The sequence below is a fragment of the Scomber japonicus genome, chromosome 23 (assembly GCF_027409825.1).
Source record: "Scomber japonicus isolate fScoJap1 chromosome 23, fScoJap1.pri, whole genome shotgun sequence".
Lineage (NCBI taxonomy): Eukaryota > Metazoa > Chordata > Actinopteri > Scombriformes > Scombridae > Scomber > Scomber japonicus.
Window position 1 is genome coordinate 10,831,042 of NC_070600.1, and position 18,764 is coordinate 10,849,805.

At 41.2% G+C, this 18,764-nt stretch overlaps 1 protein-coding gene across 1 annotated transcript; it reads right to left on the reverse strand.

Annotated features, from left to right (window-relative positions):
- Positions 1-8,239: 8,239 nt before the first annotated feature.
- On the reverse strand, positions 8,240-17,964 carry LOC128385262 (DENN domain-containing protein 2A-like). Its single transcript, XM_053344121.1, has 20 exons — positions 17,736-17,964; positions 16,568-16,639; positions 14,971-16,083; positions 14,681-14,772; positions 14,415-14,509; positions 14,122-14,331; positions 13,687-13,780; positions 13,542-13,592; positions 13,242-13,453; positions 12,786-12,895; positions 12,342-12,411; positions 11,890-11,967; positions 11,627-11,767; positions 10,684-10,832; positions 9,852-10,029; positions 9,709-9,750; positions 9,472-9,580; positions 9,102-9,371; positions 8,933-9,019; positions 8,240-8,840 (listed from the first exon to the last, which is right to left on the reverse strand). The coding sequence occupies exons 1-20, from the start codon at positions 17,765-17,767 to the stop codon at positions 8,809-8,811; spliced, it is 3,237 nt and encodes a 1,078-aa protein (XP_053200096.1). The 5' UTR covers positions 17,768-17,964; the 3' UTR covers positions 8,240-8,808.
- Positions 17,965-18,764: the final 800 nt, after the last annotated feature.

Consider the following 18,764-nt stretch of genomic DNA (forward strand, 5'->3'; position numbering starts at 1 on the left):
ACGATTTTCGGAATCACAACTTTTTCCTCTCTGAAGGGTCCAGTCAGATTCCAGGGTCGACAGACGCCTGCCTCATTTCTCAGGAATTCCTCTGCAGGCCTACTGTGCTACACCTTGTGTCTTTACTCACAGGTCTATTTGAAATTTCAACTCCTCTCTGATTATAAAAGATGTTGAAATGTAAACTGCTTTTCTGCTGGTGGGTCCAGATTCTTCTGTTTACTACTGTTTACCTCTCCACATATTTTTGGGTTTGGAAGTGACAGAAGAGAGCTATGAGTAATCCACTCCAGCACGTAGAGGATCTATACTAATTGATAACATGTGTGTGAGGAGGTAACTTGATACTAACCTAGCATATGACCCAAACACAGGCCACCTGCTGCAGTTTGGGTAAGAGCTGAGTTTATCGCCCACCACAGCAGAGGCCTTTCTGATTCAGATGGGTCAAATGAGGACACACTGGCCCGAGTCCATAAGTCAATCAATCAGCTTGTTCACTCTAATGTCTGGAGTTGAAAAGGTTTGGCCAGACGGGGACTGTTGTCTTTGCAGCAGTAGAAAAAGGAAGGGCCCACTTTCAAGATGCCACATATTTATTTTAGAAAGGGAAAAAGACTTTTGGGGAAGGTCATCAATCACTGCTTCTAAAATAAAGGGAATCCAACATGTGAAAGTGTTTTGTCAATGGAGGAGTCAAGTTTTTTCACAATTTCATTGTGTGCTGTTTGGCAAGAAGAAGTTTCACCTTTTTCCAATAATGGATATCTCATTTTGGAACTAAATGTTCAAATATTCAAGGGTTACTGCAGCCAAATTGACCCATATGTCATTTAGAGGATTTCATTAAATGTCTCTGGCCTCTAGTCATTTAATGTCTTCAGTTTGCTCTTTGGCCAAATGCAAGCTTATGAGCTGAGTGCAATAACATTGTATTTTCCTTTACAACATTTTTTCTCTCTCCGGACAGTTTTGTACATATCTCCTCATGGTGCAGTTGAACATCCTGGGTAGAAAAAGCTAAAACCTCTGCACTGTCTCTTAGACTCCCTCTGTTGTATAGAAAGACAGGCCTGAAGCCGCTGCCAGCTACCACACACACACAACTGTGCTTGTCACTCCCAGGACACGGCACAGTCAGTGGCTTGGACGGTACACAGATAAGATAACACAGAGCACAGCCACTTCCCCCTTTCCCACATTTATCAAAATGAGGTCCAGTTACCTCATGTGAACTTTGCATACAAAACAGTATGTCCACCGTGATGCCTGTCATCAGCCAAAAATGGCGTTATCTTTATTTGAAAAATTTCCACACTGTGAATGAGTACCTGAAACATGTGACTTTTTTATTAGAACCACTTACCTTAAAAAACAAAGAACAGATTCAATACAGTTTTTCAACAGTTTTATTAAATTTCTGAGACTTAATTGAACTCATACATAATCCTCAGAATTCAGTTTGATGCACCTGTGTAGTGATGAGTGAGTGTTTGTGTGTTTAGTATCACATTTCTGTGACTAAATGTCCAAATCATGGTAGTAAGAGTCATTTTTAGAAAGTCAGCAGTAGATGAGACCTGAAATTTGATCGGAATTATATAAAAAAAGTGGCACACACACACACCTCTTCTTTATTACTGTACACTTCAATGGATTTGACATGTGCTTGGGACCTCTCCTTGCCAAAGTTTTACTGTTCCTCCCTCTCTCTTTTCTGAACTTGTCAAATCAGATAAAGTGAATACATGTCATATATATTTCAGTCCTTTATTTTTAAAATAATGGATTTTCAGCATTTAAAGCGTCAGTCGGAATAAAGTCACATAGCAGTGGTGTCATAAAAAAGTTTTCATTCACCCACAATAACTGATTCAATGCCATCCACAATCTGCAGTGTTGGAAAACGTTCCCCATAAACTTTTCCAGAGCTTTTTAGACTTATACCAGCTAAAAACTTACAGGAGCACAACTCACTGTGAGGAATGGCTGAAGTAGAAAACAAAGAGGACCCAAAATAAAGATTTTTTTTTTCATGGCATGTTTTCTATTACTGTCATCTTAAGTGGAGAGCAGCAAGCAGCCAAAGTATTACAGTAAAGATACAACATTTGGAGTAAAGCAATATACTGCATATCTTCAGAGACTTGATAGTATCTTGGCAAGATGTACAAGAAACCTGTGGAAAGTTTCAAGGTTGCTTGGACAAAATGTACAGGAGGTATTAGCAGCTCAAAATGCAAGTCAAATACTGTTGAATAGTGGCCGCTTTTCAAGTCATTATCATTTCAAATCAGAAGGGGGGGAGATTTAAAGCATACGGAGAAGCAAAACAGGCAAATAATAAAAATCCCACACCTGAGTGCAGGTGTAGATCATCCAGGACGCACACGGAGACAGCAGCTAAAAGCACTCTTGTGACAGCTCTAGAGGAAAATAAACACGGCCACCAAAAGATAAGCATTTCTAATCCTCGGGAGTAAATACACATGGTGATGAATGGCTGAGTGACAGCTTAAAGACAGAGCTTATTTGTATGGGCGTACTTCCTCATGGCAACATTACTCACAGGCAGCATGTACAGTTGTCAGGCAATTTTCTCTCTCTGCAAATAGCACCACTCTCTCAACACACTTAGTATGCTCCGCATGCCTGCACGTTAGATTGTTTTTAAGAACGCCCTCAATTATTGCAGTTGGAAATCACAGTCAACATAACAGAGGTTAGGATGAATTGGATTATACTGCAGAAGTAGGCGGATAATGTAAAGTGTGATGCTAAATGTGGCAAAATAATCCCCCGATTTCATTCATGCATGCACACAAAAAAACACACACTCAAACAAAGGCCTGATGTTAATGTGAAAACCACGTGTTACTGTACTGTATATTATCCGTCTTTACAGCAACCAGTAATTGTCAGTCAAGCTGTTTCATGTCATGCTGGCCACTGTAAAACTACAAGTATACCAGCATGAGCGCCATCGCAAGTATCAAGTTTCAGCCAGAATGTCATTTTTTGCAGATGGTTGATATTGCAGGAAAAGATATTCTGATTGTTGGGGACCCTGACTGTCAGCCACTTTGTTAATGTTGGCAAGCTACAGTGGGTGGAATGCTGAGAGGGGTTAGGGTTAGGTTAAAGGTATAGAAGGAGCGTGCACTGAAAGAAAGGTGTGCAAAGAACATGCCTGTATGTACATTCATGAATGCAGCATATCAATGAAAATATTTTTTAAAAACTGATGTTGGGCACATGAAATTTCTATTAATGTCATAAAACAAATGCATGCATTCTGGTCTTCGGGTGAAAGCTTTTTATAGTGTTATGATCTTTAACTCCGTCAGTTAGGGCTGGTCAAAACGTCATCAGGTGGGAAAGCCTCCTGATGATATGTTTCTCCGGGGGGGAATCCCGGACCCCCGCCTATGTTCATGCCCTGTCAGAGTGTGTATGTGAATTTGTCTGATTTAGCCGTTTCCTTCTGGGCAGAAGGTTTACTTGTTTTCATAAAATCCTCCTGTAATAGAAATCATCAGTATTTTGTAGCTAAATTCCTTTTCAAAAGGTAAAAATTTGGCAAATCTTTGTAAAACCGATAAGCTTGTGCTATTGCCACAGAATTTGGTATAGTAAATCCTGAGATGTTGAAGAACATATCCAATGGTTTTACTGGAATCACAATCTTAGGCCTTTTATTGACTGTCTAATTTGAAGTTCTGGCCATGAAAGAGCCCAATAGATTGGGGGCTTGCCCAACTTCCCTAAAATCTCATTCCAAGATTTTCTGAAAAGTTGTCAGCTCTGAGCATGTCTTTTAGCTGTCTGTAGGGATGACAATACTGGTTAGTCCACTTATCACTCATGTCCAGACTGAAATCTAAATTAGCATTTAGCTCATAGAACCACTGTTTTGAAGTACAGCCTCACAGAGATGCAAGCGTGACTGTAGACTCTAATTTGACCGATTCCTCAAGGTTTAAATTTTCTGGTTAAATCCTAAAAATAAAGTTTCCCTTCCTGCTTACTGCATTGTGCACCAGACTGAAAAGGATGACATATTAGAGTTGTAGGACACACACAACGCTCACATACACTAACCACATGAAGAGAGATGATTCTGACACTTAGAGACCAGACCACCCTGGAACTGTTCTGACAAAGAGTCCCCTGCGTCTGGTCTATGTGTGTGAGAGGGTGTGTGAGTTTTGTAGTGTGTATGCATACGTGTGTGTCCACTCCACAGGCTCCAGACAGGCTCCCCTTCATGCTCATGCACACAAAAAGCGAGAGGATGTAAGGTGAGATAGGAAAATGTAGAAAATTATGGGGTATGACCCTTTAAAAGGTCCAATTGAACTGAATGAGAGATAGACAAAGACAGCGAGAGAGAGAGAAGGATTTTAACCCTTGTCATCAGATGCCATGACTAATGGTGGCGTAATAGTGGTGTGGATAAACTTGGACACATACAGCAGACCACATGCAGACAGGCCTGACTGACGCACCCTCAGGCCTGGAAAGCAATGTGTGTGGCCTGAACTTCCCTGCTACCACCCCCTCCCCCACCCACCACCACCCGCACCCCTTTTTCTCTCAAAGTTTGCCATTAAAGGGGGTGAAACAAGCCACAAAAAAAAGGGTCAAACTTACAACCCACAATGGTTTTACTCCCCTCAAACAACCCTTACTTTCCATGTCCAGCACCCTTCCTCTTCCTCCACCCTCTTTGCTAGGAAAAAAAAGAGCAGGCTTTTCTGTAATATTTTTTTTTACAACAGGGACATGGGAATTCACTTTTCTTCTCCCCATGACACTTCATACCACTTCACTTCTTTCCCTGTCCAATTCACCTCTCCTCTCCTCTCCTCTCCTCTCCCACCTCCTCCTGCTAGCTGTTATGTTCCCCATATGCTTTGATGGCTCCCTCTCTGAGCAGGGGAAATGATTCAGGCCGCTGGCATGCATGGCAGAGCTGCAGCTGGACACTGCACCTGCAACTGTGAAAAACAAGCTGACGGGTGCATGTTGAGGAACTTTTCAGCACATTTGTGTGTGTGTGTGTGTGTGTGTGTGTGTGTGTGTGTGTGTGTACTGTACACGTGCATGCATTTTAGCATGCACACATATCAAGCATTTTTCTCATACATAAAACTCCCGCTCTTTTCTGCACTCTTCCTCTCAGCCCCCTCCCCTACTTTCATGCTTCTTCTCCTTTGTTATTCCTTACACTTCGGCTCTCACACAGGCAGCTTCAGGCTACTTGAAATCAGTGTGAGATGGCCTTTAGAGGCACACTGGACTTGACTAAGGCCCCTAGGGTTCCCAAGTTCACATCCGCCAGTATGAACAGCCTATGGGAACCTGTGGATACAGTATTTGTGTTCTGATGACAAAAATATCCAAGAACACTAGCATCATTTATATGAAATCACATACAACACCTGGGAGTTGCAACCTTCATGACCCCAAAAGTTTATTAGTCAATTAAAGTTAGTGCGGAGCCTCACCAAAACAGCCCTTTTGATGGAGGGGCGTGGGAGAAAAGGTATTAAAAAATTACGGAAAATGAAATTACACTTTTCATTTTGATTGATGGCAAGATGCTGCTTAGTTACTGCACCTCCCTGCCTCCATAAATTACTCCATAAATCATGTAATTAGCAACGGCAACCTCAGGAGAGTCTCAAATGCAGTTCACAAGGCTTAAAATGAGGTCAATAAATCTCTGGAGTGATTTAATAATTTAATTGGTGTTTGGTTTTAATGGACCATGATGTTTGTGTGATTCTGTTTCTGCTGAGAATAAGAGGCATGCATGGATTGCACTACTGAGCATTGCAGCAGGTTCTTACTTGTCTGTAATGTTTTTTCAATTACCTGCAAAATGTGGTATCACTGCGTAGCATCACTTTAAAGGTGGAATCCAGTCAGGTAATAGGGACCTGTGAAAGCCACTTTGCAGAGAAGATTGGAGTTTCAACAAGCTATTATTGCTTCTAAGAGGCAGATAAGAGTGCTCTCTCTCCCTGACTGAAAACACATGACATTTGTGTTTGCAGTGGTGAGAGATATTCCACAGAGAGGCTTGCTGTGGAAATACACCAGCGCATAAGCCTCTGGGGGTCAGCCCCTGCTGACTGGAATTAATCTAAACCATAATTACCTCCGCACTAACGAGTCAGTTGTCTTGAGCTGCAGCCAGGTGTTTAGCAGGAAACAGTATGTGACAATTTGGGTTTGGTGTTCATCCATCTGCACACACACACACACACACACACACACACACACACACACAGACTCCAGAAACCTGCAGTAAGTGAGCAAACATTTCGGCGGCCGTCAGTGCTCGTCTCTCACCACATCCATCCATCTTCCTGAGACGCCTCCTGTCCCACAGCACCGCAGCTTTCCCACCTTGGGAGCCAGATAGGAAGCTGCGGTAAGATTTTCACATTTGTTACTCTGACAGCTTTACTGAACATGTGTGTTTTAGAGCAGTGGTTATTTTTTTGATGTACCCCGCTGACCCTGTCAGATGACCTCAGGTACCCCTTCATTGACACCACACATTAATTTGAATTGATTGTAAAATGGATATTTAACATTAAAGATTATTTCAATGTTTAGAGTTTAGAGTGTACTACTACTGGGGCTGAATCATTTAGCTATTTAAACAGTGTGATATTTTTGGCTAACTATTTCAACTGCTTATTCTTTACTTTCAGCCATTTTTATGTCTATTTATTCACTAGCTATATTAACTGTTTATCCATTTTAGCTAACTCTTTCAACTGTTCTTCCATTACTTTTAGCTAACTTTTTCAATTGGTATCATTACTTTTAGCTAACTGTTTCAGTTTTCCGTTTAAAATGTGTATCCATTACTGTAAAGGTGTAGTGTGTAGAATTTAGTAGTTCTGAAAGTAAAATCTAACAGCGAGTTTGCAGATTGCCATCACCTGGGTACCTCTCCTCCTCCAAGTATATAGGAGAACCTATGGAAGCTGCAATACTCATGAAAAATGTAAAAGGCAAAGTGTTTGGTTTGTCCCTTCTGTGCTACTGTAGGAATATGGTGGTTCAAAATGGCGCTCCTCCAAAGGACTCATTCAAAGGTTACGAAAACACATGGAATTATACACTAATTAAAATATACGTAAGAATTTTATAAGCCTGTGATGCTAGATGCTACTAAATGAAAAAAGCTGCATCTTTAAAGGTACTTTTTCAACCTTATCTCTATTAGCCCACTTTTAGCTAATTATTTATTCATACTTTCAGCCAACTTTTAGCTAACGAACATTAATCGGTTACTTTTAGCAAACTATTTATTATTAATTTTCACTACATATTTCAGCCATTTAGCCATTATTTTTAGCCAACCTTTAAAAATATCTTTGTTTACTTAGTTTTTACGCAATCTCAATTGCAATATGGGATTTTTAAAATTAGCTTAGCTATTCCACAATCTATCCACATACCTCAAAGTACAAGTGTCTCTTGGGGTACAAGTATCCTTGGTTGGGAATAACTGCATGTTTTTTGCATGTGCAGTGTGATTGTATAAGCCCGGATCGGTTTGTGTTTTGTATGCTGTGCGTTCTTGTATATGCATCAACATCTGTGTCAGCAGGTGTGTGTGTGAACTTGCCACTGACAGGGTGACAGGTCCGGTGCAGTGGGATGCCTCGGGGCCCACAAGCTTGTTCAGCAGACACAAACTGAGCACACTATTCCTCAGACAATACACTACTATGCTCTGCTCTGCACCTGTGTTATGTTTTCATGCTGACAAAGATGTGCGCTCCTCTTTGTGGGCTAAAGATCTGCTTTGTTTCCATGACTCAGAGACTAAAATAGTAAAGCTGCCACCAACTTTGAACCGAAGTTCTTTGTAGTAAAAAGGGCAAATAACTTCGAACACACAAACACAGCAGTGAATGGTTAGCAATTGGGTGGTATGTGGATTACTCACTGTGTAAAACTGGCACACAAATGCTGAGTGATCACAATTCCCTTGGCTTTGATTTGCCTCTCAGGAGTTTCCAGTGTGTAACAAAAATCATATTGTAAAACATGTACAGTGTTATTGGATACATCACGTACTTACCATAAAGTAATCTCATCATTCATAATCTGCAAACTCTAAACATGTGATGCAATGATTGTATGAAACATGATCATTTGGTTTGACAGAGAAATTAAACATGACAAGATCAAGACAATAACTCACAGCTTCAAAACAGAGAACATTTATTTACTTGTGAATGCACTTGTGGCGCTGTCGCTATTATGATGCATAAAATGTCCTTTTTGGTCAGTGATTGACAGTGCCAAGATCATCCCATGAGAGAAAATATACTACTGCCCTCTAGTGGATTCAGAAAATACTGTGACCATGAACTTCCAAGTGAAATTACAGATTTACAAAACAACTTCTTTATACCTTTTCCATAGAAAAATCTCTATTGATATTCCCCCTATTTGGTGTTTTGATGTTGTGGAGAGCATTGTCCAACATGGCAGTCCAAACTCTACCAAAGTGTTCTGCTGGGTTGAGATTTGGTGACAGTGATGGACCAGGTGTAAGATGCACATTGATTTCAGGCTCATCAAACCACTCAGTGACCTAGAGGGAATCTGTAGTCCCAAGTTTTTTTGTGTGAAATACAGCAGCATCTTCCTTTGATAGGAACAACTTAGTAACTCATTGACATGGATGAGTATCTAAAAATGCTTGAAATGTCTTTGCTCATTTCAGTGCTTCTGGGATTCTACATCTCCTGTTGTGCAATTCTCATGGCGTTATTTCTTTGACAGAAATTTCATTTTGTTTCCTGTAGACAAGGGAAAAAATGAGAGTGAGTAGACAGCTTGCTTAATTATAATTTCTAACTTCTGTTTTAGAATAACTGAGAAACATCATTACCTAAGCCTTTGAGGAACCTGTTAACCCTCCGGTGTTCATTTTCATGAATGGAGTCTAGATACTCTTGCACCCTCACTTCAAACAGCCCTGGTGAGAGAGAAACAGATACATGAACCAGTAGATCATCCCACTGCAGCCAAACCTCTGTTTTCAACTGCCCCTATTTTACCTCGAAGGGCCTGCCTGTGGAGCTCTCTTTCCTGGATGAACCAGCCAAACATCTGGGTCTCCATGAAGACCTCCAGGAAGCGACGCCCAGTCTTAGACAGGATTGCTTTGCGAAAACCCTCGCGCTGGAAGGAGCAGGGGACAGGGGAGGATGACGAGGAGGAATAACCATCCTCCCGTTCGCTGGTGATGAAGAGTGGATAGTGGCCCACCAGCTCCACAAAGAAACGCACAAAGGCCTCGGACACAACAGTGCCGAGATGGCCAGAGTCTAATGTGAGGAGAAATAAAATGTATCAGTTGCCTTTGCTGATATGTAGAGTTACAACTAGAAGGTCTCATACTATATCAAAGTCCTCGTTATGCCTCACCCATGGGTGTTTCTCCTCCTCTGTCATTGGCAAATTCTCTTCTCCTCTCCAGAATGTTCTCTAGAGCTGATTGAAGCTTAGAGGGCAGGATGGAGTCTTCATCATCCAACTAAGAGTAACAAAACAAGACAGAAAATTCATATGTAGGTAGGAAATGGCTGAAATCATTTTCTCTACATCCACATAGATCATGTATATCATGCACAAACAATAAATACACTACCATGAATGGCCTACCTGTCTAAGAAATCGACTGCTTCCAAGATCCACAATCAGAACCTGTCCAAGAACATTGAACATTTGTAACAGACAACTTCATGATATTGATGTGTCTCAACTCTCAGTAAACCAATTTACTAAATTCGAGTCCTCTTACTGACCTCCTCCAGGGGCAGCTCAGTGAGCTGAGGCAGCGAGCTGGACAGCAGGCCGACGAGGAATGGGGTTGGTGTGCAGACAATGTCGAGCATCGCTGAGGGTAGTACAGGGATGTAGGTGTGCTGCCATACAAAAGGGTAAAGTAGTGCCACCACTGCATGGCAGCACTGTGACAGAGTACTGCAAGAGACACAAACATAAACTATAATGAGATTACACATAGGTAGAAACACCTTAACAATTCTTTTTCTGTCTTTTTTTCATGAGAGGTGGAGATCGGATGCCAGAAGAAGATACAAAAATGAAAATAAATAAGAACACATGAACAGAAAGGCTTGCTCATTCTCACCACATGAGGGTGCTATGGTTTAAAATACAGGCTGAACACGTAACAGCATTTCCCAGAGAGGAAATCAAAGTTGCATACTTTCATTCACGTCACTGGACTTTGCATTCCAGTCCTCTACTACTCTCTTTGACCGCTGTTTCTGACTCCCACTGGCATTTTCTTTCAGAGCAAACAAACATGGCCCCAGCACAACAACTCAACAGGCTGCACTCAAAATATCTCTGTGGCATGTTCCCTGAATAAAACTGAGGCTGCCTTAGATTTACTTGAAAATATGAGTCTGGACCACCCACATTTCTACTAATTTAATAATGAAAACAACCCTGATGCGTTCACCTAATATCTACAGGCTCCATAATTACATAAACAGTGGAAGAAAGATATTCAGGACAAACTCGTGTTGTAAGAACAATTAAAAGAGCATCCCCATAGAAAAGGTGTAGGTCTCATTGTTTAGTGTAAGTCTAAAGTGTATGTGGATTAACCTGAGATTATCAGCAGTGAATATGACCCTTCGCTCCAGCAGCAGAGAGCCAAACACCCTGAGGAGCAGCCGCAGACTCAGACAGGAGAACAGACACTCAAAGTCCACATGCTCCAGGCGGGAGTCAGAGGGACGACAGAGCTCCATCACCTGGGAAAGGGATGAACAAAAGGTATAAAACATCTACATAGGTAAAGAAAAGCAGTACACTGAAGCTTTGACAAAATAATGTTAATCCAGGCACATGAATGATCATTTCATGTTGTCTATGGGGTTTAAACAGACACTTAATATGCCTTGTCCTATAATTATCTTCATTTAAAATCAGGAAATGTGCAATAACTTACCAGCAATACACACCAAAAGAGTGTTTTAAGGTGGTAATTATCTTAAGAAGACAAACATTTGTCCCACACAATAGCTTAATACTCTTGAAGAAAGCTAAGGGGCTGAAAATTACAATTGGATGATACAGTACAAAGGCAAATTTAAAATGTAAAATAAAAATTGTGTCAGACTCCAGCTCAACATATTAAGGCAATTAAGTCAGAACAAGCAAGTGGACAAACAAAATCGGTCAAAGCAGGCCATTTCCTGTCTTTAAAGGTTAAGGCCGGCAATGTTCTATTTTTTTTTTTTTTTTTATTGTTAATAAATGTCATGTGCAGAGCCAAAACCTGATATATTATTCCTCTGTGCCATAGACCTTGTTAAAATCCAAAAACTATTAAAAACACATAATTTAACCGCACTGCTGCAAATGTTGGCATGTTCCTTCTCCACAAAGACTACGGTCTCTTCAGTTTGTTTAGAAACAGCTAGTAGTTCTGTGTACAGCAGAGGCTACTGAACATGTGAACAATGTTTTTTTTCCATGGGATGTAACCCAGTTCATATACAATTCAATACAATTTCCTTCGTCTTGGTGCTCCAGTGTAACTCACCTCAGTGCCTGAGCCAGGGAGGAAGGTTTTGACGGTGATGGTTCTTCCCGGAGCTGGAAACTGGGCCTCCATGATTGCTCTCATGAATGGCTGCACCAGAGCTGGAGACAGAGCCCTCCGCCTCTCCACCTCATCCAACACCTACAATGCACACATATGCACAGACACAAAGAATTTAAAATAATACATTTTCAAACAAATTTTTTTCTGAATTTCTGTCATCTCAATAATATCATCAGTGAGGATCTGTGAGAGTGGTTTACCTTGGAAAACAGGTTGAAGCAGCCAAGGTGACTGACAATACAATAGACTTCTGGCAGACGTTTGCCTTTTCCATTGGGCTGAAAAAAAAGATGAAAGTTCACTTTTTAGTAGCTGAGAAATATAATGTAACAAGTAGTTTTAATAGTATTATAGGTCTAAAGATAGCAGAATTTTCCTGAACAGAGAAAATAAATATAATACTTCTCTTATCAGTATATTTCTGGCTGTATAAAACTTTGAAGTCACACTCATACACTCATAATGCACGCACACAAACACATACATACACTTTCCCATTCTCACACACTTCCTCTCAGACTCTGAGATGAACCGTTTTCCCACAGGCATGCAGACTATTTTGGCACGCTTATTTACTCAGCCGTCATTGTGGTATTTAGCCACTTCCTGTCCAGTAGCAGCGTACTTATTTATTGCACTCGTTTCTATTTACCAGTAAACGCCGACAGTATCCGAACCTCCTGCTCCCGTCCTCTCCAGTCAAAACAAAGGAGAACATCTCACTGGGGGGATGAGTCAGAACAAATACACAAATAAACGGGTGATTAGCATATTTTGAATGTACATATAAAAATACACATGGATGATTACTGTATATTGACATGTATTCCTTTTTTGTGCAGCTTACAGTACATGGACTTCCATGATGCACCCATGCATCATGTTGCACCCATTTTCACTGTGAGCTGTACAGCAACTTTTCTAATGTTCATAAAGGTTGAATTTTCAGTCATAGCTTTATTAAGTTACTATTGAAGCGAGCAAAGGAGCTCAGAAATAATTTCAAATTGATAATATTACCTGTAATATATGTGGATTTGCATGATTTACAATGACATGTCACACAGTGGACCCCTGTGATATGATGTGACCTCACCTTGGGTGGTTCTCCACCGGCTCCCAGTCTTTAGCATCAGGGAAACAGAACTGAGGAATGATCCTCAGTTGATCCTCCGTCTCCCTCATGAACTTGAAGCTGCGCTCCAGCTGCAGCACCAGGAAAATAAGTTACACATGTGGACCATACTTTAGTCACTACTTTCATATATTTTCCTTAACTTTGTTTTATTTCACACATTTTCACTGTTATCAAGAGACAGAAGTGTGCATGTCAGTATATGTTCATATGAACAAATAGCAGATTACAATTTTGAATTAGATTGAATTTGGTAGTTTCTAATAAAGAAGACCTGGGATCAGTTGACTTTTTTTTCCTTGCCTTGTGTGCACAATTTTTCCCAGATTCTCAGTTTTTAAAGCATTTGTTCACAAACTTCAGAACTAAATTACCACAACAATCTACCATGGGCCCAGCAACTGCTCTACTCCTGACCTTAGGGGGGAACTGCTGTGTGACCTCTGGCAGATAGTGGCCACCAGCCTTCGACTTCTGCAGAGACACCACCAGGAAATATTCAAACAGCTGACGCTGGTGAAGCTCCTGTTCCAGAGACCCGCTTGTGCTGTTGGTACCATTGTACTGGACCTGATTCTGGCTCGGACGGCTCAGTATGGACTTGACTGACACCAGGCGCTGACGCTGAGCTAGAAGACAAGGAAAGGAAGATATAGTGTTGTTATAGATTGAAAATGTCAGAAGAAGCAAAACCCTGAGGAGTTCTGTCGTAATTACCTTTTGCTCTGTCCTCCACCTCACTCTCAGAATCACTGTTTTCATCTGTCACTGCAAAAAGAAATCAACATTTACATTTCCAACATTATGAAAAACAACAGGATACAATTTCACTTCTAGGAAACCAACATTTCAACATCCTCACCTCTCCCTGAGCTTGTCTCTGCATAATGATAGATTCTTCTGAGATGTTTCTTCCTGATTCGAGCCTCAAAGACACTGTTGATTTTCAGTACAACCTGTTGACAGAAAAATCAGGAATGTGACTAAGTGTACAGAAATGATACAGCATAATGTCTTTCACCAGGGATAAGAACAAAACTCCTATTAATAATGTTTCTGGCAGCTATAATGGAACCAGGCAGCCAAACTGGATTTAAATTAAAGCAGAATTTAACCTTCAAATGTGATTAAAGATCTCACTAATGCTGACTTGGCAGTAAAAATGAGTATGGTAAGCATTGGAAGGGGGTTGATGGATGAAAGATCAGTTCAAATATATTTTAATGTTCTGGGATTGTGCATCAGAAAACACTTTTTCTCCTGCATGTACAGTTCTAACACACACACATACACACACCGTTGGTATCCTACGGTATGTGCGGCTGAAGGGATCCCCAGTCACCCATGGTGTCTGTTCAGGCCCAGGTGGGGTGGAGGGGGGGCTGAGCTGGGGTGGAGATGAAACACCACTGCTGCTGATGCTGTGGGTCTGCTGGTTGGTTCTCCGCAGGTCCAGCAGCTTAAAGCTTCTACCTGAATTCTGCCTGAAGAAGCCAGGTCTTGAGATCTGTAAACAGAAAAATCATAATTTTTCATAATCATCTAAATTAGAAGTTTTGTCTCTGTAAAGTGTGTTTGTACTGGAGGAACCTTGGTAGTGTCAGCGCCAGGGGAGGAGGGCAAAGACTGCTGAGAGCACTGACTCTCCAACTCGATGTCCTCATATGGGTTCTCCTTGGACGAGTCTGCAGGGAGACCAAAAATGGCAACCTTCAACACATGTTCCTTTTTATGCCAAATTATATGACAAGAAAGCATTTTCCAAAATATCAAGCTATTCCTTGATAAACAACTTCTTCTCAATTTAAACTGGATCAACCGGCACAGAAAATAAAGGAAGTATAGAGGTTTCTGACCCAGTATGTCTTCATAGTGATGCTCCTGAGACAGCGAGCGAGTGAAGAACGAGCTATTTGACCCTGGGATGTCTTCAAACTCAAGGGATTTCCTGTCAAAGTGAAAGGAAAAGTACAAATTATACCTAAAGTATGAATTAATATATTTGAGAGTTGAATATGGTTTGTTTAGATTCTTCCTATAGTGGTACTTTGGATCAGCTCTTGTTACATGAAATCAAATTCTCTCTCTCTCTCTCTCTCTCTCTCTCTCTCTCTCTCTCTCTCTCTCTCTCTCTCTCTCTTTATACCTGTTGATGTTGCCTCTGACTCTCTCACCCCGCGGTCTCCCGTAGACACCTAGAGGAGGTTTTGAGGCACCTCGTGTAGACATTGAGGGCAGTGGTGGGAGGTTCCTCTGCCTTTGACTCTTCGCCATGTGGATGGTAGTTGGGTGCTGGAAAGTGCGTTGGGGTTTGGGGACTGGGTTGATGGGGGGTGTCCCTGGCTCTGTGTAGACATTCTCCTGCTGCTGCTTCCTGTCTCTGGTCGCAGAGCATTTCCCTGCACTCATTTGACCAGTAGATTCAGATTCTTTCTTTTTCACCTCCACCTGTTTTTCCTTGCTTGGCGGGATGAAATAGTTTCCGAGTTCTGGAAGAGTTTTCCCGTGGTTCTCTCCCATAGCCTCCAGCTTTTTAAAAAGAGTGAACACAGCTCTCTTCTCCTGACTAGGTTGTTCAGATGTTCTCTTGTCATTGCTTCTTCTCAAAGTCCCCACCTGTTGCTTGTCCGTCACCTCAGGTGAACAAGGTCTTGAATCGCCAAGCTTTTCTACATTCTCCTTTTCGTGATCTTGCTTTTCTTTGTGGGCTAATCTCCCACAATCCTCCCCTCTTTTATTTTCACTTGGTTTGCTGGTCCTGAGTGTTCCTCTTTGCTGTCTCCCAGTTTCAACTGGTGAGCAAGGCGTCGAATCTCCAAGTTTTCCCACATTCTCTTTCTCAAGATCTTGGTTTTCTTTGTAGGCTACTCTCCTGCCACCTTCTACACGCTGCTCAACTGCAGTTTTATTGTTGTTTTTTGTCAGTGACTCAGTCCTTTTAACACACTGGCCTGAGGAACCTGAGGTGACAGGCGAATGAATGGGCTCCTTTCCCTCCCATAGAGAGATCTTGTCCTTGATGTTACCTCCATTGGATCTGGGGAGCTTGTTACCCCCCAAAAGAGCATTGTCATTGCCATGAGGGTCCAGGGTTGGTCTCCTGTGAGCCATCATAGGTGATTCCTCCCACTGGTTGCTCAGGTTTTCTAATTGGGTGAAGGGAAGTTTTGGTGTCCCCTCTTGCCTGTGTTTAGCCCCTTTGTTTTCCACTGAAGCACTATGGAAACCACTTTTCTCACCAATACAGCCTCTCTTTAACCTGGACACATGAGGAAAAACAATTTTTTTTTAACAAGTTAACATAAAATAGAACATCAGAAAATGTCAATGATATACTAACAAAAGGCTATGGCAGCCTCCTGAACTCCCAGTACGGTCACTGTGACTACCAGTTAGGGGACACTCAATCTTTTTCTGGCGACAGTGGGAAAATGCAGCCTGAGAGTAAATGCCAGAGGACAGGCTTATGACCGAGCATCTTCTTCTCATCAGCTCACTAAATAAACACATACTTGGACCGGTGCCCATTTCATCAAACTGTTATGTTTTAATAAATAAACCGGCGGAAATGGGAAGCTCTAAGTTGAAAGACCTTTTCTGACTTTCCCTTAATGGATGCAATGAGCAAAGGGCAACCAAAACTGTAGATTTTAGTTTTCTATAGCTCTGGAGGAATTAGTGAGGAAAAATGTTTATTTTCTAAAGGGGAAAATGATCACTGACAAACTTGCTCTGATACAGACCTGTTGATGGTGGAGTAGATGCAGTCCGGCCCGGTTGTCATTCTCTTAGTGGCCGCCATGATCACTGTACACCTGAGATCACAGAAAGAAGAAAAAACTTCAGCCTAAGCCTTCATTTCTGCTTAAAGGAGTATCGGTTTGGTTTTTACTTACACCCTGTCAGGCGCTTGGTTTCAGTCAACACTTCATGACAAGTGAAACTGAATGTCTGTGCACTATTAAATTGGTCATTTTAGGGGAAACTGATTGTTTATTAGATGAATTTGTGGATTTCTTGGTGTCTTCAGTCAGTCCAATAAACATTTTGAAATCTGTTGACTTTTTTTTCACAAAATGAGGTTAAAGTTCTTGGTATGACATTTTAAGTTGCATGACCATTCCCTCTCAGCTGGTAATGTACAGTATTAAGGGGCCAGCTGGGCAGACTCAAAGAAAAACATGACAGCAAGAGACTCAGAGCAACTCCCTCAAGTAGTTCATCACACAAGCCAACATTTCAGCAGTCATTAGGGAGGCCTTTTGTGATTGAATCACTCTTCTCTGCCTTTTCACGCCTTTTGTATATTGTTGTATGCTCCTTATTCTGACGCTTCCTCCTTCACAGGAGGCCAAGCCTTTGACCCTCGCAGAGACCAGAACGCTTCATGATTCTCATACTTTCACATCTCTAAAGTCAACGTTTCAAAGTTCAGTGGCCTCTAAGATGGAGCATTTCCCAGCTCCTGAACTGTTTTGATCATTTGTTTAGTTGATGTGTAGTCCTAATGACAGTGTGCATAAGCTTCAGTACATACAGAAATTTAAGCTGTAGGCTGGCTGATTAGCACAGAAACATAAACATCCACATACACAGTTATTGTGTTAGAGTAATAGACAGCAAGCCATCAATAGCTGCATATATGAAAAATGCATAAGAGGTTGCAGTTCACATTGTTCAAAAGGTCGTTAGCAGTATATACATATCCCAAACAAAATGAATACCATATCAACATCTGAATTCTCTTATTTCACAATTATACATCAATTCCCTCACCAAAGTTCACAATGATAAAAGACTCTACAGTAATTGTCCAGGGAAAGACAAGCTGACAAAATGAGTGGGACAAAACAGAGTGCAGAGAGTGAAACAGTGTGTTATTAAATCTACATTAATAAATCTGTTCCTTACCTCCTTCTGCTGTACAGTTTCCATGTGTTCATTGGTAAAATAGGAGCATATTGCAACAGATGCTGATATAACAGTATCCATTATCCATCCACTGTTATGTCCAGGTTAAAGGGTCTGCGATAGTTTTTCCAATTTGATTTGAGCCGAAAAATGATTCAGCCAATGTTTAATTGAGTGAGAGTAGAGACATAGGAGCCCCAACCACAATTTACTGAACTGTCCTCTCCCTGCCTTTTCTCCAAACTCCAACTTCCATTCACTCTCTCTCCTCACACACCCTGAATATGACTTCCCCACCCTCTCTCTCTCTCGCTCTCTCTCTCTCTCTCTCTCTCTCTCTCTGTCTCTCTCTCTCTCTCTCTCTCTCTCTCTCTCTCTCTCGCCCTCTCTCTCTCTCTCTCTCACTGTCACTCTCTGTTTCTTTACATCTGTCTCTATCTGCTGGCTGTCTCTCTCACCACTGAAATGTTGTGTGAACATGAGTGTAAGACTCTAAATGGAATAAAAACTACTTACATGCCATACTCATGTTTAAAAGCCCCAGGGAAATTAGTGACACATTGTCCAGACGTCATGGTATTACATTATTTCCCTCCAAATCTAAAGTTAGTTGGAATTCGCATAGCAACTGCTTCAGAAGTACAGTTGCTCGGCAGCTGTAACAAATTATCCCACCCTCGTTGTCCCACGGTATATTTCACTTCCTTAGAAATGAAATAATCAAGTCCTAATGAGTATATTGGGTAAAAATGGGTAAAAAACAGACATGATTAATAACTGACTACAAAAAGGGGTTTTCTTTAATTGACATGATGCAGATAGAGCCACTGAGAGTTAGAATAGTAACCACTAGTTTTAGATTCACTGTTTGACAAATGAAACATGACAATGACTACATTGAAGATATTCAATGTAGTTATTTAATTAACTGTAGAATTAAATTCAGACTTTATTAAGGACACAGATCATGAGGAGTCCATAGCACAATAAAGTGCACGGCATGCTGCTTTAATTTCTACATTTTTTTAC